The sequence below is a fragment of the Bos indicus x Bos taurus genome, chromosome 9 (genome assembly GCF_003369695.1).
Source record: "Bos indicus x Bos taurus breed Angus x Brahman F1 hybrid chromosome 9, Bos_hybrid_MaternalHap_v2.0, whole genome shotgun sequence".
Taxonomy (NCBI): domain Eukaryota; kingdom Metazoa; phylum Chordata; class Mammalia; order Artiodactyla; family Bovidae; genus Bos; species Bos indicus x Bos taurus.
In genome coordinates this window covers 90209068-90234747 of record NC_040084.1, presented here as the reverse complement: position 1 = coordinate 90234747, position 25680 = coordinate 90209068, and the positions used below count along the sequence as shown (strand labels likewise).

At 42.3% G+C, this 25680-nt stretch overlaps 1 protein-coding gene across 2 annotated transcripts; it reads left to right on the top strand.

The window, feature by feature from the left end:
- Positions 1 to 13405: 13405 nt before the first annotated feature.
- FBXO5 (F-box protein 5) lies at positions 13406 to 24820 on the top strand. Of its 2 annotated transcripts, XM_027551886.1 has the most exons (5): positions 13406 to 13720; positions 19531 to 20248; positions 22101 to 22191; positions 22961 to 23143; positions 23817 to 24812. In XM_027551886.1, the coding sequence occupies exons 1-5, from the start codon at positions 13618 to 13620 to the stop codon at positions 24066 to 24068; spliced, it is 1347 nt and encodes a 448-aa protein (XP_027407687.1). In that variant the 5' UTR covers positions 13406 to 13617; the 3' UTR covers positions 24069 to 24812. The 2 variants fall into 2 exon arrangements, with proteins under 2 accessions (XP_027407687.1, XP_027407688.1); XM_027551887.1 differs by lacking the exon at positions 22961 to 23143 and having other exon boundaries at positions 23817 to 24820.
- The last annotated feature ends 860 nt before the right edge of the window (positions 24821 to 25680 follow it).

Sequence of the window (25680 nt, the reverse complement as noted above, 5' to 3'; positions counted from 1 at the left end):
TTCACTGTCCACGTTGCAAGCCTGGCTCTCCCAGATTTATCAGTTTCCCCTTGGGTCTTAGGTTTCCTTTTAGAATCAAAAGGACATGGCTGCAGCTTATTAAATATACTAAAGTATATAATATACAGTATATAATAGACTTAATTTCTCATTTTATTAGTTATAGGGGAAAATAAAAAAGTTGGATTGAGGGACTTCCTGGTGATTCAGTGGTTAAGACTCCATGCTTCTGATACAGAGGGTGCAGGTTCTGTCCCTCTGGGGAACTAAGATCCCATATGCCTCATGGCTCAGCCAAAAGAAAAAAGTTGGATTGAAATTGTGAAGGGTCTTGAATATTAGATTTTACTCTGGGAACAGGGGACAGCCAGTAAGTTTCTTACTCTCTAATAAAAGAATATTCTCTAATACTCTCTGCTCCTCCCTCTCTGCCCCCAGGAGAAAAAGTGTGAGAATCATACTGATGAAGTTGGGAAAATACCTTCAGTGAACTCTCAAACTTTCCCATTAGAACACCTTATTGGTTAGAAGAAATCTTAATACTTTGGTAATTTTAACAATATAAACTTAAGATATGTACCATTATCACTGTGTATTATGAACACATATATGAAGTAACTGACAAATTCTGGTCTGAATTGTCATTGGCTCCCACTTTACTCACTAATCTAAATTAGTTAATTCCTTCATGAGCAAAAGTAATTTTTGGAACCCAGACAAAGATAAGAGTAGAGCAACATAATTTTTGCAGGAAGCCTACTGGAACAATACACCTAATACTTTTAAGGATCTTAGAATTAACTATTTTATTTTAGATCAAACTGCCTTTTAGATCTTAGTGCCATTAGGTCTTGAAGAGATAAGAATGAAGAAAACCATTTTGTTTATAAAGAGACAATGTGAGAGGGTTAATAAGACCTTTAAGGGTCTTAGATTTTGTAGGTATTTGTACAAACTGCATCTACACAGCTACCTGAATTACACAGTATGCGTTGTCACCACGCCTGCCTGCCTTTGTTCTCTCTGCCCTCTCTGCCTAAAACACACACTCCACAGACAGACTTCAAGGTCCACCTAAAGGGCATCTTAGCCCTAGGCCGAATTCACTATTCTGCATTAGAATTCCACTAAGATCTAAAAGGCAGTCTGATCTAAAATGGTTAATTCTAAGATCCTTAAAAGTATTAGGTGTATTGTTCCAGTAGGCTTCCTGCAAAAATTATGTTGCTCTACTCATCTTTGTCTGGGTTCCAAAAATTACTTTTGCTCATGAAGGAATTAACTAGATTAGTGAGTAAAGTGGGAGCCAATGCCAATTCAGACCAGAATTTGTCAGTTACTTCATATATGTGTTCATAATACAGGGTGATAATGGTATATATCTTAAGTTTATATTATTAAGTATTCCACAGTACTTTCCACACAGTATGACAACATGGATGGTAAGGCAATAAATTCCCCGGTATACTTCTATCTCAGGTATGTATGCTTAACAAGGATGGGAAAGGGTTGGTCAGGGAATGAAATTCGTCTTATGGCACTAAGATACATAAAAGTCTGCTGCTAAGTCGCTTCAGTTGTGTCCGACTGCGACCCCAGAGACGGCAGCCCACCAGGCTCCCCGGTCCCTGGGATTCTCCAGGCAAGAACCCTGGAGTGGCTTGCCATTTCCTTCTCAAATGCATGAAAGTGAAAGTGAAGTCGCTCAGGTTGTCTACTTGAAAGTTACACAGTCGTGTCTGACTCCTAGGGACCCCGTGGACTGCAGTCTACCAGGCTCCTCCATCCATGGGATTTTCCAGCCAAGAGTACTGGAGTGGGGTGCCATTGCCTTCTCCATCTAAAAGGCAGTTAGATCTAAAATGATTTATCTAGAAATCTGGTGTATTGTTCAGAACCAAAACTGAACTTCATTACAAAATGGCCTACAACATCAGTTAATCAAAACTCATTCAGTCAGAATGGCAATTTTGAAGATTTATAAACAGATTTGTTGTTGTTTAGTCTGTAGGTTGTGTCCTACTCTTTGTGACCCCGTGGACTGTAGCCCTGCCAGGCTCTTCTGTCCAGGCAAGAATACTGGCGTGGATTTCCATTTCCTCCTCTAGGGGATTGTTCCAACCCAGAGACTGAACCCTCCTATCCTGCACTGCAGGCAGATTCTTTAGGGTTGAAGCACCTGGGAAGCCAGTATAAATAGATAATCACTGTCTAAAATGAAACTTGTCCTATTCCTCTACAACCTGTTTCTTGTGCTGTGATCTCAGTTTCTTTCCTGGCATGAATTTCCCTCTCAAATTTAAATTGTACTCCTCAATTCCTCTTCCTCAGTTCACTTCAGTCACTCAGTCATGTCCGACTCTGCGACCCCGTGGTCAACCGGCCTCCCTGTCCATCGCCAACTGCTGGAGTATACTCAAACTCATTTCCATTAAGTCGATGCCATCCAACCATCTCATCCTCTGTCATCCCCTTCTCCCACCTTCAACCTTTCCCAGCATCAGGGTCTTTTCAAATGAGTCAGCTCTTCACATCAGATGGCCAAAGTATTGGAATTTCAGCTTCACCATCAGTCCTTCCAATGAATATTCAGGACTGATTTCCTTTAGAATGGACTGGTTGGATCTCCTTGCAGTCCAAGGGACTCTAAGAGTCTCCTCCAACACCACAGTTCAAAAGCATCAATTCTTCGGCACTCAGCTTTCTTTACAGTTCAACTCTCACAACCATACATGACTACTGGAGAAACCATAGTTTTGACTAGACGGACGTTTGTTGGCAAAGTAATGTATCTGCTTTTTAACATGCTGTCTAGGTTGGTCAACTTTTCTTCCAAGGAGCATCTTTTAATTTCTTGGCAAGTCTGTCAACTGTTTCCACTATTTCCCCATCTATTTGCCATAATATGATGGGACCAGATGCCATAATCTTTGTTTTCTGAATGTTGAGGAATGTTGAGTTTTAAGCTAACTTTTTCACTCCTCTTTCACTTTCCTTAAGAGGCTCTATAGTTCTTCTTTGCTTTCTGTCATAATGGTGGTGTCATCTGCATATGTGAGGTTATTGATATTTCTCCCTGCAATCTTGATTCCATTTGTGCTTCATCCAGCCCAGTGTTTCTCATGATGTACTTTGCATATAAGTTAAATAAGCATGGTGACAATATACAACCTTGACATACGCCTTTCACTATTTGGAAGCAGTCTGTTGTTCCATGTCCAGTTCTAACTGTTGCTTCCTGACCTGCATACAGATTTCTCAGGAGGCAGGTCAGGTGGTCTGGTATTCCCATCTCTTTAAGAATTTGCCAGAATTTATTGTGATCCACACAGTCAAAGGCTCTGGCATAGTCAATAAAGCAGAAATAGATGTTTTTCTGGAACTCTCTCGCTTTTTCGAGGATCCAACAGATGTTGGCAATTTGATCTCTGGTTCCTTTGCATCTTCTAAATCCAGCTTGAACATCTGGAAGTTCACGGTTCACGTACTGTTGAAGCCTGTCTTGGAGAATTTTGAGCATGACTTTACTAGCGTGTGAGATGAGTGCAATTGTGCGGTAGTTTGAGCATTCTTTGGCATTACCTTTCTTTGGGATTGGAATGAAAACTGACCTTTTCCAGTCCTGTGGCCACTGCTGAGTTTTCCAAATTTGCTGGCATATTGAGTGCAGCACTTTCACAGCATCATCTTTCAGGATTTGAAATAGCTCGACTGGAATTCCATCACCTCCACTAGCTTTGTTCGTAGTGATGCTTTCTAAGGCCCACTTGACTTCGCATTCCAGGATGTCTGGCTGTAGGTTGGTGATCACACCATCGTGATTATCTGGGTCATGAAGATCTTTTTTGTATAGCTCCTCCATGTATTCTTGCCACCTCTTCTTAATATCTTCTGCTTCTGTTAGGGCCATATCATTTCTGTCCTTTATTGTGCCCATCTTTACATGAAATGTTCCCATGTTGTCTCTAATTTTCTTGAAGGGATCTCTAGACTTTCCCCTTCTATTGTTTTCCTCATTTCTTTGCACTGATTGCTGAGGAAGACTTTCTTATCTCTCCTTGATATTTGGAAATCTGCATTAAAATGGGTATATCTTTCCTTTTCTCCTTTGCCTTTAGCTTCCCTTCTATTCATAGCTATTTGTAAGGCCTCCTCAGACAACCATTTTACCTTTTTGTATTTCTTTTCCTTGGGAATGGTCTTGATCCCTGCCTCATGTACAGTGTCAGGAACCTCTGTCCATAGTTCTTCAGGCACTCTATCAGATCTAATCCCTTGAATCTGTTTGTCACTTCCACTGTATACTCGTAAGTGATTTGATTTAGGTCATAACTGAATGGTCTAGTGGTTTTCCCCACTTTCTTCCATTTAAGTCTGAATTTGGCAATAAGGAGTTCATGATCTGAGCCACAGTTAGCTCCCAGTCTTCTTTTTGCTGACTGCATAGAACTTCTCCATCTTTGGCTGCAAAGAATATAATCAATTTGATTTTGGTGTTGACCATCTGGTGATGTCCATGTGTAGAGTCTTCTCTTGTGTTGTTGGAAGAGGGTGTTTGCTATGACCAGTGTGTTCTCTTGGCAAAACTCTATTAGCCTTTGCCCTGCCTCATTTTGTACTCCAAGGCCAAATTTGCCTGTTATACCAGATATTTCTTGACTCCCTACTTTTGCATTCCAGACCCCTCTAATGAAAAGGACATCTTTTTTGGGGTTTTAGTTCTAGAATGTCTTGTAGGTCTTCATAGAACCGTTCAACTTCAGCTTCTTCAGCATTACTCTTCGGGGCACAGACTTGGATTACTGTGATATTGAATGGTTTGCCTTGGAAACAAACAGATCATTCTGTCATTTTTGAGATTGCATCCAGGTACTGCATTTTGGACTCTTTTGTTGACCATGATGGCTACTCCATTTCTTCTAAGGGATTCTTGCCTACAGTAGTAGATATAATGGTCATCTGAGTTAAATTCACCCATTCCAGTCCATTTTAGTTCACTGATTACTAAAATGTCAATGTTCACTCTTGTCATCTCCTGTTTGACCACTTCCAATTTGCCTTGATTACTGGACCTAACATTCCAGATTCCTATGCAATATTGCTCTTTACAGCATTGTACTTTACTTCCATCACCAGTCACATCCACAACTAGTTGTTTTTGCTTTGGCTCATCTCTTCATTCTTTCTGGAGTTATTTCTCCACTGAGCTCCAGTAGCATATTGGGCACCTACTGACCTGGGGAGTTCATCTTTCAGTGTCCTATCTTTTTGCCTGTTCATACTTTTCATGGGGTTCTCAAGGTAAGAATATTGAAGTGGACCACGTTTTGTCAGAACTGTCCACCATGACCTGTCCATCTTGGGTGGCCCTGCAAGGCATGGCTCATAGTTTCATTGAGTTAGACAAGGCTGTGGTCCATGTTCTCAGATTGGTTAGTTTCCTGTGATTGTGGTTTTCAGTCTGTCTGCCCTCTGATGGAGAAAGGTAAGAGGCTTATGGAAGCTTCCTGATGGGAGAGACTGACTAAGGAAGAAACTGGGTCTTGCTCTGATGGGCAGGGCCATGTACAGTAAATCTTTAATCCAGTTTTCTGTTGATGGGTGGGACTGTTTTCCCTCCCTATTATTTACCTGGGGCCAAACTATGGTGCAGATGACACCACCCTTATGGTAGAAAGTGAAGAATTAAAAAGCCTCTTGATGAAAGTGAAAGTGGAGAGTGAAAAAGTTGGCTTAAAGCTCAACATTCAGAAAACTAAGATCATGGCATCTGGTCCCATCACTTCATGGCAAATAGATGGGGAAGCAGTGGAAACAGTGTCAGACTTTATTTTTTCGGGCTCCAAAATCACTGCAGATGGTGACTGCAGCCATGAAATTAAAAGATGCTTACTCTTTGGAAAGTTATGAACAACCTAGATAGCATATTGAAAAGCAGAGACATTACTTTGCCAACAAACGTCCATCTAGTCAAGGCTATGGTTTTTCCAGTGGCCATGTATGGATGTGAGAGTTGGACTGTGAAGAAAGCTCAGCGCCGAAGAATTGATGCTTTTGAAGTGTGATGTTGGAGAAGACTGTTGAGAGTCCCTTGGACTGCAAGGAGATCCAACCAGTCCATTCTAAAGGAGATCAGCCCTGGGATTTCTTTGGAAGGACTGATGCTAAAGCTGAAACTCCAGTAGTTTGGCTACCTCATGCAAAGAGTTGACTTACTGGAAAAGAGTCTGATGCTGGGAGGGATTGGGGGCAGGAGGAGAAGGGAATGACAGAGGATGAGATGGCTGGATGGCATCACCGACTCGATGGACATGAGTTTGAATGAACTCCGGGAGTTGATGATGGACATGGCGGCCTGGCGTGCTGCAATTCATGGGGTCGCAAAGAGCTAGACACGACTGAGCAACTGAGCTGACTGAAACTATGGTGGTTCTGACTATGCCGAAGCCTTTGACTGTGTGGATCACAATAAACTATGGAAAATTCTGAAAGAGATGGGAATACCAGACCACCTGATCTGCCTCTTGAGAAACCTATATGCAGGTCAGGAAGCAACAGTTAGAACTGAACATGGAACAACAGACTGGTTCCAAATAGGAAAAGGCGTATGTCAAGGCTGTATATTGTCACCATACTTATTTAACTTCTATGCAGAGTACATCATGAGAAACGCTGGGCTGGAAGAAGCACAAGCTGGAATCAAGATTGCTGGGAGAAATATCAATAACCTCAGATACGCAGATGACACCACCCTTATGGCAGAAAGTGAAGAGGAACTAAAAAGCCTCTTGATGAAAGTGAAAGAGGAGAGTGGAAAAGTTGGCTTAAAGCTCAACATTCAGAAAACTAAGATCGTGGCATCTGGACCCATCACTTCATGGCAGATAGGTGGGGAAACAGTGGAAACAGTGTCAGACTTTATTTTTCGAGGCTCCAAAATCACTGCAGATGGTGATTGCAGCCATGAAATTAAAAGATGCTTACTCCTTGGAAGGAAAGTTATGACTAACCTAGATAGCATATTGAAAAGCAGAGATATTACTCTGCCAACAAAGGTCCATCTAGTCAAGGCTATGGTTTTTCCTGTGGTCATGTATGGATGTGAGAGTTGGTCTGTGAAGAAAGCTCAGCGCCAAAGAATTGATGCTTTTGAACTGTGGTGTTGGAGAAGACTCTTGAGACTCCCTTGGACTCCAAGGAGATCCAACCAGTCCATCCTAAAGGAGATCAGTCCTGGGTGTTCATTGGAAGGACTGATGCTAAAGCTGAAACTCCAATATTTGGCCACCTCATGCAAAGTGTTGACTCATTGGAAAAGACTCTGATGCTGGGAGGGATTGGGGGCAGGAGGAGAAGGGGATGACAAAGGATGAGATGGCTGGATGGCATCACCGACTCAATGGACGTGAGTTTGAGTGAACTCCGTGAGTTGGTGATGGACATGGAGGCCTGGCGAGCTGTGATTCATGGGGTCACAAAGAGTCGGAGACTACTGAGTGACTGAACTGAAGTGAACTGAACGGAAACTATGGTGGAGGTAATGAAGATAATGGTGACCTCCTTCAAAAGGTCCCATGCATGTACTGCTACACTCAGTGCCCTACAGCAGGCCACCGCAGACACACGCCTCTGCCAGAGACTCCTGGTCACTCACGGGCAAGTCTGGGTCAGTCTCTTGTGGAGTCACTGCTCCTTTCTCCTGGAGCACACAAGGTTCTGTTTGTGCCCACCAAGAGTTTGTTTCCCAGACTGTGTAAATTCTGGCGCCTCTATGGTGGGGTTAATGATGACCTCCTCCAAGAGGGCTTATGCTATACCCAAGTCTGCTGCACCCAGAGCCCCTGCACCTGAGGCAGTCCACCGCTGACCCCTACTCCACAGGAGATGCTCACAGTTCTGTCTCTGTCTCTGAGGGGTCTCTGGGTCCTGGTGTGTACAAGGTTTGTTTGAGCCCTGTGAGCGTCTCTGGAGGGTATGGGGTTTGATTCTTGAATACGATTTTGCCCCTCCTATCATCTTGCTGGGGCTTCTCCTTTGTTCTTGGATCTGGGGTATCTCCTCAGAGCCTCTCCAGTACTGCACAGCCACTGCTCCAGCACCTACCATCTTGCTGGGGCTTCTCTGCTCCTCTTCCTCATAGGCAGTTTGTTGCTCACACCTAGTCTCTTACTAAACACCCTCATCTTCACAGATTCCATTCAAATCTGGTCCAAAATTACATCTCCTGGACTACTTGCATAGTCCCCTGCATCCTCTCTAATTCAGATCATGCATACATAACCACCAGGTTCATGTTCCTAAAACACAAGGTTCTGATCTTGTCATACCCTACAGTGCACAGCACAGCCTCCACAACAAAGAACTGTCATCTGTCCAAAATGCCAGAAATGCTGAGGTTGACAAACCTTGTCCTGTACTCGTACCCTGGGGTACAGAAGTCACTCCTCTATTCTATAATATAGTCACTATAAAAATTCCACTGTAACTAGATGCATTTGACTCATCCAGTGTTCACAGCTATATTATGTACACATTATCCTCTACCCCCATACTCATAATGTTTTTATTCAAAGATTATTTACTGAGAATCTACATCTATTAGGTTGCAGGCCCAGACAGTAAGCAAAGGGGGCAGGCACCACATCTCAGTTATTTCCAGACACCCCACGTATACAATAAGGATTTGGTGAGAATAAAGACAGTTCTCTCTGCACTTCATTTTCCACCTAAAAACAACAATTCTGATACAGATTTGCAAAAACAAAGAGGTACATACATCTGTTGACATCTAGTACAATTCAGAAAGGTCCTGCCTAAACTTCCCACTAAGAATGAAACTAACAGGTGCTCATGAGCCTATTGAAAGTTAATTGTCAGTTAATAATATTCACCAAAACTGAAAAAGACATATATACCCCAATGACTCCCCTGGTGGCTTAGATGGTAAAGAATCTGCCTGCAATGCAGGAGACCTGGGTTCAATCCCTGGGCTGGGAAGATCCCCTGGAGAAGGGAATGGCACCCCACTCCAGTATCTCTGACTGGAGAATTTCATGGACAGAGGAGGCTGGCAGGCTATAGTCTATAGGGTCACAAAGAGTCAGACACGACTGAGCAACTAACACTTTAACATTTTCACTCTTCACACCAATGTTCATTGCAACACTTTATAATAGCTAGAACATGGAAGCAACCTAGATGTCCATCAACAGATGCATGGTTATAAAGAAGCTGTGGTACATATATACAATGGAATACTACTCAACCATAAAAAGGAATGCATTTGAGTCAGTTCTAATGTGAGGCAGATCAACCTAGAGCCTATTATACAGAGTAAAGTAAGTCAGAAAGAGAAAACAAATACTGTACATTAATGCACATATACAGGATCTAGAAAGATGGTACTGATGAACCTATTTTCAAGGCAGCAATCGAGATGTAGACAGATTTATGGACAAGGGCTGGGGAGAGGAAGGAGAGAGTGAGATGGAGACAGTAGCATGGAAGCATATACACTATCATATATAAAACAGATAGCTTACGGAAATACAATACACTGTATGACTCAGAGTAACTCAAACCAGGGCTCTGTGATACCTAGAGGGGTGGGAGGGGTGGGAAAGGTTGGGCGGAAGGTTCAAGAGGGAAGGGACACATGTACACCTATGACTAATTCATGCTGCTGTATGGCAAAAATCAAACAAATTTTGTAAAGCAATCATCAATCAAAAATAAGTATAAAAAATAGCATTTCAATATAAAGCTCTAATAGTTAAAATCAATATAAAGTAACTTAAACCTAGAGAAAAAGACTATTCCAGCATGCAATAAAACATGCTTCAATCTTTATCTTACCTTACATTACAATAGTAATTTTAATTTTCCCAACATCTTAGTCTTTTTCTGAAAATAAACTTTAAAAATAACTGGAGAACCCCCTCCCCTCAAATTTCATATATATGTCTTCATCTAAAAATAGAGGTGAATAAAGATCTCTAAGGTCAAATGGGAAGTGAAACTGGGGTGTTGTTTCAGGGGCTCTGAAGAGCTTCAGTACCATAGACCTTTATGTCTCAGTGCAGAAAGAATTCAGCAAGAGGCAAAGTGATACATAAGAAGTAATTTACTAGAATCACCTGGGCTTCCCAGGTGACAGATGGTAGTGTGGCAGTTCCGGGTTCAATCCCTGGGTGGAGAAGATCCCCTGCAGAAGGAAATGGCAGCCCACTCCAGTATTCTTGCCTGGAGAATTCCATGGACAAAGTAGCATGGCGGGCTACAGACTATAGGGTTGAAAAGAATCAGGCACAACTGAGTGACTAACACACACACACTAGAACAGGATGCTTGTGAGGTTAACAAGTGGGTGGGAAAGGGGGTGTCGCATGAACTTACTGGGCAATAGTTTCATAATCAAAGGAAAAGTGGGGAGAAGAGCTTCTGCATCTTTCTTGAGTAGATTTCGTGCTTCCATCATTAGTTCCTCGTCCAGGTTAAGCAGGGGAGTTTTCTTGTCCTTACATGGTCACGCGAGGTCCACAAATTATTGTTTTTATGTTTTATGTTTTTATGCAGAGAGCATGTCCTATGGATCATTAACTTACTGAGTTCACTGGGCAGGATGGGGGTGTCACGCCACCATTGTTTTATTTCCTGGGGCATGTCACGAGCTTCTCTTACATGGTTTTGCTGCTAAGCAAACCTGCTTTCTTGAATAATTATTCTTTCGTGAGTAATTATTAATAATTTCTTGAGAAATTATTAACTTACAGGGGTCTCCCATATTTTTTACTTAAATCCCCTAGTTGGATTAACTATCGTCACCTATTTTGTCCCTTCACTTTGCCCGTCAAAAGTAACATGAAAATGTACATACAAACAATCAGGATTCCTACAAATATTACTCCCCAGTGTAACACAGAGGAAAGTACATGCTCTATTCCCAAAGACTCAGGCTGGAATTTTTGCTTATTAGCTGTGTCATTCTATGACAATGAACTTACACTTTGAAGCACAATCAGAAAATGAAAACGCTAAGGTTATTGTGAGAATTAAAGACTAACATTTACAAAGTGCCTATCAGATCAAAAAGCTACCATAGTTTTAATATTCATTTAACAAATCACTCCCTTGCAAACATCCCTCAAACAGTTAACCACGATCTATAGGATCTGGCTTCTACCTGACCTCCACTCCTACAGTCTTTTGCTCTGTTGGCTCTAGAATTCCATCAAGTCCTGGAATAAGCCATGTACCTTCAGCCTCCTTCCTCTGCTTATTATGCAGATCTTTGCATCGCCACCTCAACATTCCAAACTTTGTCCAAAGCCTCAGAAACCTTCTTGAGCACCCAAAGTCCTTAGCCATGCCCTTCCAGTCAGCCCATTCTCTACCCTCTTATGTTGTTTTATAGGGCTTCCCAGGTGGGCTAGTGCTATAGAATCTGCCTGCCAATGCAGGAGATGTAAAAGACTCTGGTTGGATACCTGGGTTGGGAAGATGTTTTAAATTCTTATGTTGTTTTATATTCCTCTTTCATTCAGTAAAACTGTCAACTGCCAATTTCTTTCCCATCAGAATGTAAACTCCTTGAAGGTCAAGACTTCTGTCTTTTCAACCATGTGTCTCCAGGACTTAGCACCAGGGCCAGGGTGGGGTGAGAGACAGGACTCAGGTGCAAAATTTAAGAGGATGCCCAAAATTTCAGCAACCAAGAAAAATATTAATTTAAGGCAACATTCTAAAAAATAAACGCAGAAAACCATGATGAACTATAAAAAATTTTACACAAAGACTTATTCCAGGACTTGACGGAATTCTAGAGCCAACAGAGCAAAAGACTGTAGGAGTGGAGGTCAGGTAGAAGCCAGATCCTATAGATTGTGGTTAACTGTTTGAGGGATGTTTGCAATGGAGTGATTTGTTAAATGAATATTAAAACTATGGTAGCTTTTTGATCTGATAGGCACTTTGTAAATGTTAGTTACTCAGCATTTGCAGGATCCACCTTGATCCCCGCCCTGCTTCACAAAGGACTTGATAACAACTTAACTGAGCACCTGTGTGTTGCATGCTAAGTCTGACTTTGCGACACCACAGACCATAGGCCACCGGGAGTGGGTTGCCATTTGTTCCTGGGGGCGGGGGGGGGGGGGGGGGGGAATCTTCCCGATCCAGGGATCGAACCTCTTGTCTTCTGCATTTGCTTACCACACCGCCAACTATTAACTCTCTTGGAGGCTGCAGAAAGGCAAAAGTGGGAAAACTGCAAGAGACAGGAATTCGGACATTCGGGAGCTTACATCCTTTGGCTTCACTGCGTTCTGACCAAAATCGAAACTGGGGAATGCAATGTCACCACTTAAACGTACAGAGTTAAAACTTCAGTATGACACGTACGGTACAACTTGCTAATAGAAGACTTAGCAATGAATACTTCCACCCTTTCCTCCATCACTAGAAAATCATGGCCAAGGGCCTTCAGACTCAGGGAGTTAGGTTTGGAACTCCCAGGACAGGATGACTGATTCATTCACTCATTGATTCTGGAATAGGATTACAGTGTGTGCTTGGCACTTGAAAGGAAACCCAGGAGAGTACAGTAGATATATATTTAATAAGCTTAAACGTCCGTGATTAAAGCAAGGTGGCTGAGGAACAATGGTCTAAAGTAAAAAAACAAACACGCTTACAAAAAAGCGACTGTCCCAGTCTCATCCCTTCAGCTCGGGCCCAAGGAGATTCAAGTCAGTCGGGGTCTCCCGCCACCGAGGAGGCAGGACCAGCTCCGCGCGCCTGAGGGACGCGGCCCCACCCACCGCTGCCCAGGGCTCTCCGCCTCCCCCGCCTCCTGAGAGAAACGCGGGGGACCCCAGCGCGCAAGCGCCAACCCGCCAACTCCAAGGCGGCCGCCCGCCACCAGCGCTTGCGCGAAAGCGCTGAGCAGGGGGAGGGGCGAAACTAGAAGGCGAGAGGAGCGCGCCTAAATCCTAGAGAGGCGGGCTAAGCCGAGCTGGGGGGAGGGTTCATCTTCCGGAAAGTCTGCATTCTCGGACAGTCAGGAGTCGCCGCTCATCAAACTCCCGCTGAAGAGATGACCGGAGGAAGTCGGCCGTGCTCTGCACCCATCGGAGCTGCTCAGACGCAAGCCGGAGCCGCCTTCAGGATGAAATTAGGACCCGCCGGAGGCCGGTCCCTCAGACTGCAGGAGAGCGTGGCGGGAACGCGCGTGCGTGGTAGGAGCCCTCCACGTGCGGCCGAGCCGAGGCCTCCCCGCGCTCCGAGGCCCCGCCCCGGCCCCGCCCCCGGCCTCCGCATCTTTCCGGACGAGAGGTGCTGGAGAGGGAGGAAGGAGGCTGGGCCTGGCGGCTCGGCCCCGCCTCGGCAGCCTCCCATTGGGCGCGAGTGAGGGGACGCCCTCCCGCCGCCCTCCCATTGGATCGCGCGTGTGAGCTGCGTGCCCCATTGGGCCGTGCAGATTTGGGCACCAAATTCAAAGATTTTAAAAGTACCAGCTGGCGCCTTTTGGAAGATAAGAGCTCTGAGAAGCTGGCCGCTTGCTCTCCTCCTGCGGCAGCAGCTCTCTCACCTGAGGCCGACTCCTCTCTTACCCCTGGCATGAGCCGGCGGCCCTGCAGCTGCTCCCTACGGCCGCTCTCCGGTTCCTGCCGCTGCAGCTACGGCACCCTGACAGCCGCCGGGCGCCCTTGCCCCTCGGACGGTGGGTGAGAGGAGAGGGTGCGAGCGGGGCGCGCCTTCCAGAAGGGGTGCCCGCGGGGGAATGACGGTGGCGGGATGTGGGGGGCGGTGGACAACAACCTGGACCCGACACCCTCCCGAGTCCAGCCGTGCGGCCCCTTCCTGGGTCTCGGGAGGGCGGACGGCGGTTCCCCCGGGACCTGGAGGAAGAAGGCAGGGGGGAGGCCGGAGAGGGGAAGCAGAGGTCCCGGGGCGGGATGGCCGGCGCGCCTGGGTCCAGCTGTGCCGGCGAGCCGGGGCGCCAGCCCCCCTGGGAGGTGCGGGTCGGGGCCTCCTCACCCTGGGCAGGGCTGCCTGCCTCCACCCCGCGGGCCCGGGCGCCAAATGCCCCCTGCCGCCCCTCCCCCACACCTGAGCCTCGGCGCTGACAGGGCCCGCCAGCCAGCGGCCCTCGGGGTCCAGCCGGGTGCCCGACCCCTCACTTCAGCGCCCCTTCTGCACTCCTGCCCCGCACTCAGGTCGGAAGTCAGTCCTCCCAGGTTTTCGCCACCTCAGTCTTCCTGGCGGGCGCGGGAGATCGTGCTCGCTGTTATCTCCCGCCTCCTCCGCCGGTCCGCGCCCTGAGGGCCACCCCTCCGACCCCTCGGGATTTCCAGGGTCTCCCCTTCTCCAATGCCCGCCAAATGAAGGGACCCCTCTCATCGGGCCAAGGCTCTGTTGGGGATGTCTGAACAAAAACGTTTAATTTCTCCTTTTTTCCCTCCTTGAACCCAGTGAGTGACTCAGTCTCAAGGCCTGGACTGAAATGGAAGGAGGGAAAAGGGCATTTTTAATGCAGAAACCCCGAATTTGTCCAAATGTAGCTGATTTTGAAGAATTGGGGAAGATCATCTGAGAAGTGAAGAATTAGTTTTTTTTTTTTTTCCCCTGTGCTTCTGGAGACCCAATCTTTTATTCCAGCTCTTGGGTGGAATGGAAGGCACCCAAATGAATGCTTAACTTTTATCCTCTTTGTTGCTGTCTCTTAAAAAGACCCAGCTGCATTCATTTTACTTTAGAAATTGTGAAAAATTTTAGAAGTTAACAACTTGATGGTGTATATTTGGTAACCACTGAAAGACGGTCCTTTCTTTAGAAAAGGAATCTAGAAGACTCAAAAAATAATTTAACAGGTTAAGTCTTAGTCTAGAAATCCCTGACTCAAAACCCTCTGAAATTCTGGAGATTGGTGGCTTTAAGAAGGGATTTTTTTGGTTGCTTAACTTCGGTTGTCTACTACCTTGCCCCTCACGAGGGTATTTGCTGTCCCCTAGATTTTTTTCTATATTTGAAAATTTAAGAAAATGAAATGTAAAAATCTGTTGCGTTCAAATATTTCTGAAATAGGCTTTTCTAAAATATTCTCTTGGGGATTATGACTGATTTTTGCAGTTTATGGCAGCAGGTCTTGAGGTTCTTTTAAAGGACTAGCCATGCCTCATTGGTATTGGACACATGCTGGTTATCTTGTAGGTACTGGAGGTTGTAGTACTTAATTATTTAGCATTGGGATAGCTGTAAAGATTTTTTAACTTTAAGCACTATAGTCTTTTTAAGTATTATATTTTACTATGAAATGTTAAATCTACATTGGGAAGTTAAATAGAAGTTAACTTTGTACAGTTAACTACCTAATACCACTTTTTCATGATTGGACTATTGAGTTGGTAAATAAGAGGTTTTAAAAATGCAATGGTGAATCTTTACCAACTCCATGAGGTAGATATTATGGATATAGTATTTCCATTTTAAAGAAATTGAAAGACCAGTTCAATGTTCTAGATCACAAAATGGCAAAAGGCTGAGCCAGGACTTTCATTTGAAGTTGGATTTGATTCCTAGGGGAAAATATAATCTGAAATGCATAAGTCTGTGTAGAATGTATTTTGCCACTTTGAACATGTTCGTGATTTAAATATAAAGAATATGAAGGGTTTGGCTTACAAAAATAATATAGTGAAAATAGATTCTGTTTATTAAACTATATGTGATGGAAACTCCACCATGCATTTAGTCCAGTTTGGTTTTCTTACCTGCATTTTATACATGAGGAAACAAGCTTTAAGAGTTAACTTGCTCAGTTTTTTGTTTTTCACCTGAGATGCTCATGATTTAAACCCAGGGTATTCACATCTAATACAGTGTATCACCAACCTCTGTTGACTTTACCTTTCTGAAAAGATCTCAGATCTATTCAGTTATCTCTTATTTGCCCTGCGGTCATCCTAGTCTTGGGTACCCAACTCTAGACTCCTGTGATAAGCATTTCCAACTACCCTCCCTGCTTTCACTTGTATTGGATTAGCCAAGAAGTTTGTTCAAATTTTGTCACAGGAGAAGTTTTCAAGTTTTTCCACAGTGTCTTTTGAAAAAACCCAATGAACTTCTTGACCAACCCTATACCTTCCTATTCATATGATCCAATATTTTCCATAGCTGGCAATCATTTGTTTATTTGTGTGTTTGTGTGTTAGTTGCACAGCCATGTTTGACTCTTTGCGACCTCACAGACTATTCTGCCAGGCTCCTCTGTCCATAGGACCATGGGATTCTCCAGGCAAGAATACTGGAGTGGATCTCCATTCCCTTCTCCAGAGATCTTCTCAACCCAGGAATCGAACCCTGGTCTCCTGCATTACAGGCAGATTCTTTACCGTTTGAGCTACAGGGAAATCCTAGTGTTAACCAGATGTCTCACTTAGAACCCCTCAGAGGCTCTTTATTACACAATGAATTAAACCAGTCTACCCTAAAAATCCTATAGCATTCTATATCTCTTCAACATTAATTTTCAATCCTTATCCCCCTATCGTATACTGAGTCACAGCCCTGCAGGCCTTCCTCTTCCTTGAAAGTTCAACACTTTTCCTTCCAGGGTCCATCTCTGTCTGGATTTTCACAAGGCTTTCAAGATACCAGGATTTCAAAAGATCTGTGGCTAGTTTCTTTCCTTCTCAAGACTCTGTCACTAAGTAGGCATTGGGTAAATGAAGTGGCAGAGCTAGACTCTCTATTGCTCATTCGCTCAGTTGTGTCCAGCTCTTTGCGACCCCATGGACTGCAGCATGCCAGGCTTCCCTGTCCTTCACTGTCTTCTGGAGTTTGCTCAAATTCATGTCCACTGAATCAGTGATGCCATCCAACCATTTCATCCTCTGTCGTCCCCTTCTTCTGCTTTCAGTCTTTCACAGCATCGGGGTCTTTTGAGTCTGCTGTTCACATCCGGTGGCCAAAGTATTGGAGCTTCAGCTTCAGTCCTTGTAATGAATATTCAAGGTTGATTTCCTTTAGGATTGACTCTTAGTCCTCATCTTTCTGATTCAAGAGGTCTCCGAACTGTGAGCTTTATATATATATATATATACACACACACTTTTTTAATGATCCTTGTGACTCAGCTGGTAAAGGATCCACCTGCAATGCAGGAGACCTGCGTTTGATCCCTGGTTTGGGGAGATCCCCTGGAGAAGGGAAAGGCTACCAGTCCAGCATTCTGGTCTGGAGAAGTCCATGGGGTCACAAAGAGTCAGACATGACTGAGCGTTGGCTCACATTCTACCTCAGAGTTTTGAACATATGTTTGGGAATGTTGGAAATTGTTGACTTCTAAACAATTATAAAGTAGCTGAATCATTATTAGCTCTGAATTTAAGGAACTGTCCATACTCTTGAGAATAATGTTGAATGAACAGGGTTCTGTAGGATAGTCTTTCAGTAACTGAGTTGTAAAGGCAGCAGAGGAAGAATACCTTTGAAAAGAATTGAGTTTCTGAGATATAGTTTCAGGCCTCTTCCCTTTAGGATTTCCCAGGTGGTGCTAGTGGTAAAGAGCCTACCTGCCATTGCAGGAAACACAAAAGACGGGATTCTATCCCTGGGTCATAGAAGATCCCCAGGAGAAGGGCATGGCAACCCACTCCAGTATTCTTGCCTGGAGAATTCCATGGACAGAGGAGTCTGGTGAGCTATATGGTCCATAGGGTCACAAAGTGTGACACGACTGAACATGCCCATTCCCTTTAGGGAACTAAACAAAATAAAATGTGTCTTTGTTGGTGGTTTCTTTATCTTCAGATAACATGGGTGGTCTTAGCTAAATCATACTTAATTCCTTACTTGAGGCCAAAATGAAAATCTCAGAATTTTTTACTCTTTTCTGAGTACAAGGGAACAACTCAGAATAATTTGTTCTAGAGTTAGGGTTAATTGGGGGAATATTTATGTCCCTAAACTTTTAATTTAAACTTAATTAAAAGAAAGTTTCTATCTACAAGGTGTCCTTTAGCGCTTAGCATTTCTGTTCTAAGTAAAAACAGTAAATTCCATATAAACAGATTACCAATGTTTAGTACAGACTAAACATACTGACTGTACTTAGGTATATTTACTTATAGGGTAAATTGTTACCTACCTGTGATTGGTTTGCAGGAGGTATAGTATAGTAGATGGGGGGAGTACATTAGAAGCACATACAATCCATATACTCTGCCTTAAAAAATGCTAAACAGTTTTCTTAAACCCATCTACTATATTCCTTCCCAGCCACTATTGCCTGCTAGAAATCCTAATCATCTTTTAAAACAGCAGTTCTTAACTAAGAATGGGGGAGATTTGCCTCTGCTAACTTCCCCCACTCCAGTATTCTTGCCTGGAGAATCCCATGGACAAAGGAGCCTGGTGGGCTACAGTCCATGGGGTCGCAAAGAGTCGGATATGACTGAGCAACTAACACATACACCCACAACTTCCCCCTACTCCCAACATTTGGCAATAAATGGTTGCTGGAGACATTTTTTATTGTCCTGCTAGAGGAATAGTGACTGCTAATGGCATCAGATAGCTAAAAGTTACTAAACATCCTGCAACAGACAGGACAACCCTCAGCAAAATCATCCTGCCCCAGAAGTCACTAGTGTGGTTAATTTGTGCCTTTGTGCTTTGTCGCTTAGGCGGATTCTAAACACTACCATGGTGCCCCCTGGGAAACCCCCAGTGGTTAACTTACAAATGATTAAATTTATTGGCTCTTTAGTCCTTTCTCTAAACTTCCTATAGATTTTGTGATTAATTATTATAAGACTTAAAATTGTTGTTTAGTCACTAAGTTGTGTCCAGCTCTTTGCAACCCCATGGATTGTAGCACACCAGGCTCCCCTGTTCTTAGGTATTCCCAGAGTCTGCTCAAGTTCTTGTCCATTGAGTTGGTGATGCTATGTAACCATCTCATCCTCTGCCGCCCCCTTCTCCTTTTGCCTTCAGTCTTTCCCAGCATCAGGGTCTTTTCCAATGAGTCAGTTATAATAATTACTAACATTTAAATATATAAGTTTTTTGCAACTTTTATCAAAACTGTTTTGACCCTTATACATTCCGTCTTCCATTATCTTAACCATATTTCTAGAAGTATTTGATTTCTCTAGGGATGTCTCTTACCTCAGGCCCTACTCTTGATGCATCATATTTCCTTATTCTGTAAGCATAGACTATTTGTTAAATAGTCCCTTTTGTCACTATTTTCTATTCAGATACGACTCTAAAAGCCAGATGGTATAGTTACACCAGATTTAAAAGCAGACTGTACTGAAGTACTCCCTCAAGAATAAGATATATGTACTTATTAGGTTTTAGTAATATTTTCTCACATTATACTTGGATAATTTCATAGCTAATTTCATGGTAAGTACACAGTTCTGAAAGAATGCAAAGTGATTAAATCTGTATCCCAAAGTTAAAGAAGTAGTGATATATATGGAAATTTTTGCCATCGGGCGTAATGTTATGTTCTTTTTGTAGGTTGTAAAGAAGAAAGTTCCACTCTCTCTGTCAAAATGAAGTGTGATTTTAACTATAACCATGTTCATTCTGGAATTAAACCAGTAAAGCCTGATGACAGTAGAAGAAAAGGTTCCTACACTACTGCATATTTGGAAGGTTCTTATAAAGACTGCATTAAAGACTACGACAGGGTATCAGATGTTGGGTCCCCCGTTGTGAGCCCCAGGATTGTAGAACTTGAACCTGAAAGCAAGCCATTGCATAACAAGGAAAATCAACACATACAACAAACACTTGATAGTTCCAATAACATACAAGAACTAGAGACCAGCGGATGTTATGAAGACAGTGGCTACTCTTCATTTTCCCAACGAAGTGGCCTCAGTGAACATGAAGACAGTAGCCTTGCCCTGGTGGAAAGTTTCAATGACAGTCCACAATGCTGCCTGCTACAGACACAAAGCCCAGACCAGTATCCCAACAAAAACTTGCTGCCAGCTCTTCATTTTGAAAAAGTGGTTTGTTCAACATTAAAAAAAAATTGTAAACGAAATCCTAAAATAGATTGGGAGAAGCTGAAGGAATTTATATCCAGTGGAAATTTTAGACTACAGAATATAATTGGTAGGAAAATGGGCCTCGAATGTGTAGATATTCTCAGTGAACTCTTTCGAAGAGGACTCAAACATCTCTTAGCAAATATTTTAACACAACTCAGTGAGATGGACTTAATCAAGTAAGTATTGTTGCTCTGAGTGTATGTATTAGTATAATCCGTGAATATTTTTGTTAGATAGCTCAGCGCTACCAGCTCATGCAAAGATAGTAGTGTAGTCTTGCACTGTAGTTTTAATTGAGGTGATGAAAGTATGCTTTTAATCCAGTTACTTCAAATTTCATATTATGCTAGTGAAAGCTATTTCTGTTAGGATCTTTGTTTCTTTTGGTTCTGAAATTGTTCATATCTAAGCTACATCTTCTGGTCATAACTATAAAAACAACAGCCTAGGGGTCTGCTGTACAGGTCCAATGGGAATTTGATTTTTGTCGCACTTGAAAGTATGAAGTAATTATTTCTGTTCTTTTTAGACCATTTTCAAGTTTAAAAGTGATAAAAATGCAGAAACATACAAATGGGTCTGATTATGACTATTTCTTAGAAACGTTTTACTGACTGCCCTTTCCTCCTTATCCAACCAGAGAAAACCTTTTAGGATGAGATAACAGAGAATTGCCATTGGAGAAGGCAATGGCAACCCACTCCAGTACTCTTGCCTGGAAAATCCCATGGACCGGGGAGCCTGATGGGCTGCCATCTATGGGGTTGCATAGAGTCGGGCACGACTGAAGCAACTTAGCAGCAACAGAGAATTAGGGCTTCCCTAGTGGACAGAGGAGCCTGGTAGCCTGCAGTCCATGGGGTCACTAGAAGTCAGGCACAACTGAGCAACTTCACTTTCACTTTTCACTTTCATGCACTGGAGAAGGAAATGGCAACCCACTCCAGTGTTTTTGCCCGGAGAATCCCAGGGACGGCAGAGCCTGGTGGGCTGTCGTCTATGGGGTCGCACAGAGTTGGACACAAATGAAGCGACTTAGCAGCAGCAGCAGTAGTGGCTCAGTGGTAAAGAATCCACCTGCCAATGCAGAAGACTTGGGTTTAGTCCCTGGGTCGGGAAGATTTGGAGAAGGAAATGGTAACCCACTCCAGTATTCTTTTTTTTTTTTTTTTTTTTAATTTTAATTTTAGGCTACTAACTTTACAGTATTGTAGTGGTTTTTGTCATACATTGACATGAATCAGCCATGGGTATACATGTGTCCCCCATCCTGAACCCCTCTCCCCATCCCACTCCAGTATTCTTGACTGGGAAATCCCATGGACAGAGGAACCTGGCGGGTTGTAGTCCATGGGATCGCAAGAGTTGACACAACTTGGCAACTAAACAACAATTGAGAAAATGATTATCCAGAGTATTGGATTAGATTGCCTCCAACTTGGTTCATTTTTGGCTTTTTGAAAAAATTTCAGGAGTACTCTTTGTTACTTTACGCTGGTCCATGAAATATAACTGAACCAAAACAGGCACAAGTATTGATTTTTATTATTGACTAGCTTCTTGAGGGATAATCAACATCACAACATTTTTGTTAACAAAATGGATTTTTTAAATTGATTTCTACTAGTAGCAATGTGTCACATGTTTGAAATTTGTCTAATGTTAATAAATAGCTATATACACAATGGAGTTTCCGATTTGATATTTGTGGATATTGTGAAAAAATGAAGTGTTGGGGTTCCTAAGCCTAGATCTACTTAGAATTACTTGATGGTGAACTTTTTAAAAGGTTGGGGGCGGGGGGGAGCTCGAGCCCTGGCTCCCATTTTAGACCAACTAAACCCAAGTGACTAGGCATGGGCCATCCTTAAATCTTAAGTGCGTGCCACAGGCAGTTCTAAGTATAGTCAGGTTTATGAAGCACTGCTAATAGAAATTTCTTTTTTGCACTGGTTGTGTTTCTGTAATATATTCATCTTAGCCTTCATGGTGCTTAATTGTTCCCTTTATAATCATTTATTTTTCCAGTGTGTCTAAAGTGAGCACAACTTGGAAGAAGATTCTGGAAGATGACAAGGTGGCATTACAATTGTATAATAAAGCAATACAAAGAATTACTGTAAGTCTATGCAGTTGTTTTAAGATATAACAGCTAGTGCTCTCTACCTTTGAAATGGGAGAGGGAAATAGTAAAGATAACAGATCTGGAAATCCTTTACATTCATAACTCATTAAAAGAAAATACAAAGATAAAGGGGCTGGGATTTTATCTGTTACAAAGTAGTAAAATTATCTACATATAGAAGATTTTTAGTGTAGGAAGGGAATTCACTCACTTTGCAAAATACTTAGTAACTTTGGAGATGTTTCTGAGAATAAAGATCAACACACGATTAAAATTTCAGACTTAGGAGTTGGCAGACTAAGGTCGAGTGTTGCTTAAATTCTCCAGGTTCAGTTTCTTTATCCATAAGCTGGTGTTAATGAAAAATTTTCTACCTCAATAGATTGTTTTGAATCCTTTCACAGCACTGATGTGACACTTGAATGTGACTATTGCCATCTACTGGTGGGTAGGAAGAATGACCTTTTGTTCTGGGGGTAGTGCTTTATAAATCATGTATTAAATGCTGGGTACTAAGCATGTAAAGTTGCTTTCTCACAGTTTCTGATTCGTAGTTTCTCTCAGTAACTTAGTTGTTAGGCTTTAAATGTTTGAATAGTTGTGGGTGGCTGTGCTTACACACATGCAGGTAAATTGAATACAGGAATAAATCCTTTATATTCTCATTTGCCCTTTTTTACATGTATAAACATGATAAAAATTTCTGATTATTGAGAATATAGGAGGATAATTTTTAATCCTATTCAAACTTTTTTTTAATTAGGAAAAAAACATTAAGTTTTCACCACACGCTTCGACCAGAGAGTATGTTTTATTCAGAACCCCTTTAGCATCTGTGCAAAAATCAGCAACCCAGACTCTCCCCAAAAAAGATGCTCGAACTAAGTTACCTGATCCAGGTGATCAGAAACATTCTACTTACAGTCGACACAGTGAATTCTCTGAGGTAATTTTTTGTTTATCAATAAATTGGAAACGAGGTATTTATTGTTAAAAGGATTTAGAGTAAGAAAACCGTTTATGACTCAAGTAATCAAATTAGGAAAGTACACAGAGATGTCTTTCTATGCCAAAAATAATAGACATTATTTGGCATTGTTTATGACAGTTCAGTGGTGTTGAGCTCTAATTTAGAAACACTTAAGAGAATAAGGAGAAACCTTGAAGTTTCTTCTAAAACTTAAATACTACATTTCACAATTATTGCCTTTGATAACTGAGGAAGAGAGAGCTAAGCAAAAAGTCAATTTTATCAGGCACTACATAGATAGGGAAACATGGTAACCTTCATAGCTATATAAAGGTAAATGCCATATAATGTGAAAGGTTTTTTTTAAAGAAAAGCTAGAGGTAAAAGAGCAACCAACTCCTGGTTCCACAGAAAAGGTGGCATTGATGTGGGAGTAGCGTTTATGAATTAGAGCGTATTTGTAGCTTAATGCTGCAATAACCACTGGGTCAGTTGACAGTGGTCTGTTCCCACGTTGAGCAGTAAGATCCTGAAAGGCAGGAGTTGTGTTGGTGCTCTAATACGTGTATTGGGGAAGCGCCCTTGTTTTGACTAGCTAAATTACATTCAGTTCTTAGTAAAATACGTGTATGGATTTTCTTCTTTCTAGGTCGCCAAAACTTTGAAAAAGAATGAAAGCCTTAAAGCCTGTATTCGCTGTAATTCACCTGCAAAATATGATTGCTATTTACAACGGGCAACCTGTAAACGAGAAAGCTGTGGATTTGATTATTGTACAAAGTGTTTGTGTACTTATCATACCACCGAAGACTGTTCAAATGGCAAGCCCCTAAAAGCCAGTTATAAAATGGGTCCTGTGCCTGGTACTAAGAAAAGCAAGAAGAATTTACGACGGTTATGATTGCTTATTACATCAATTGAGATCGATCATGAAGGCTAGTTAGAAAAATGTTAGGTTTTAACTAAAAAAAAAAAAAAATGTATTGTGATGTTCAATTTTATGTTGAAATCAGTGTAATACATGGGATTTTTCCCTTCAGTGAAAAAAGAGGGTACACAACTTATTAAAATATTTTACAATTTAATAGTGAAAAAATTTAAAATTCTCAATGTAAATCAGAAAATATAAATATTTTAAGGAAAAAAGGGGAACTATGATGATTGTGATTCAGAGGTAAAATAAAATTCATTCCATTTTATGGCAAAGGAAGACCATGTCATTTTACCTCAACAGTCTTAAAAGTAAATCTTCTTTACCATCTATTAACATTATTTTATTTGCTTTACCAAATTAATAATATCTACTGAAATATCAGCTTCTGGTGTCTCCATGTAAATGTCTCGTCACCTTTGTTTTACCTCTTTTTTAGAGTGTATTTCCCAAAAAAGTATCCTTGGTGAAGTTTTGCTTGTTTTCCTTATTTGTAAAGCTTGAATGTTTTAATATTTTGTACATATGTACATATTTCTGTGTTTTTTATGTCAGAGTAAGAAAATACATGTCTTTTGTATATATATGTAAGTAATTTTTTTCCTATTATGAATAAAATTGTTACAAGCTTGATAAATAATGTGAATCTTTTATGTAGGTAAACATTTAAATCTTAGAAACAGCTGAAGAAGCTGTAGGAGACTGACGTGTGGAAAGGCATTGAGTGGGTCTTTGTCTCCTTATGGGAACCTTGTGAGATTGTCGTTCAGTCACTAAAGTGAAAGTGAAGTTGCTCAGTTGTGTCCGACTCTGCGATCTCATGGACTGTAGCCTACCAGGCTCCTCTGTCCATGGGGCTTTCCAGGCAAGAGTTCTGGAGTGGTTTGCCATTTCCTTCTCCAGGGGATCTTTCCATCAGGGGTCAAACCCAGGTGTCCCGCACTGTAGGCAGATGCTTTACCGTCTGAGCCACCAGGGAAGATCATCTAATCAGTCACTAAGTCCTGTCCAACTCTGCAACCCCATGGACTGCAGCACGCAAGGATCCTTTGCCCTCTACTGTCTCCTGGAGTTTACTCAAACTTGTAGAATTACATATTCCAATTTCAATTTTCTTGCCACCCAGTATCTTAGTAGTGGAATTGGGTCTTGAAATAAGCATTTCAAGATGGATCAAAGCAAGATCATAAAACACACTTTGGGAAATTCTGGTGTATTCATTCATTCATTGCTTTTTCACTATCAAGAGGCTCTTCAGTTTTTGTTTTCTTTCTGCCATAAGGGTGGTGTCATCTGCACATCTGAGGTTATTGATATTTCTCCCGGCAATCTTGATTCCAGCTTGTGCTTCCTCCAGCCTGGCATTTCTCATGATGTACTCTGCATATGAGTTAAATAAGCAGGGTGACAATAGGCAGCCTTGACGGACTACCTTAGCAATTTGGAACCAGTCTGTTGTTCCAATGTTGGGTTCTAATTGTTCTTGACCTGCATACAGGTTTCACAGGAGGCAGGTCTAGTTGTTTTCCCTAATTGAAGTCTGAATTTTGCAATAAGAAACTCATGATCTGAGCCACAGTCA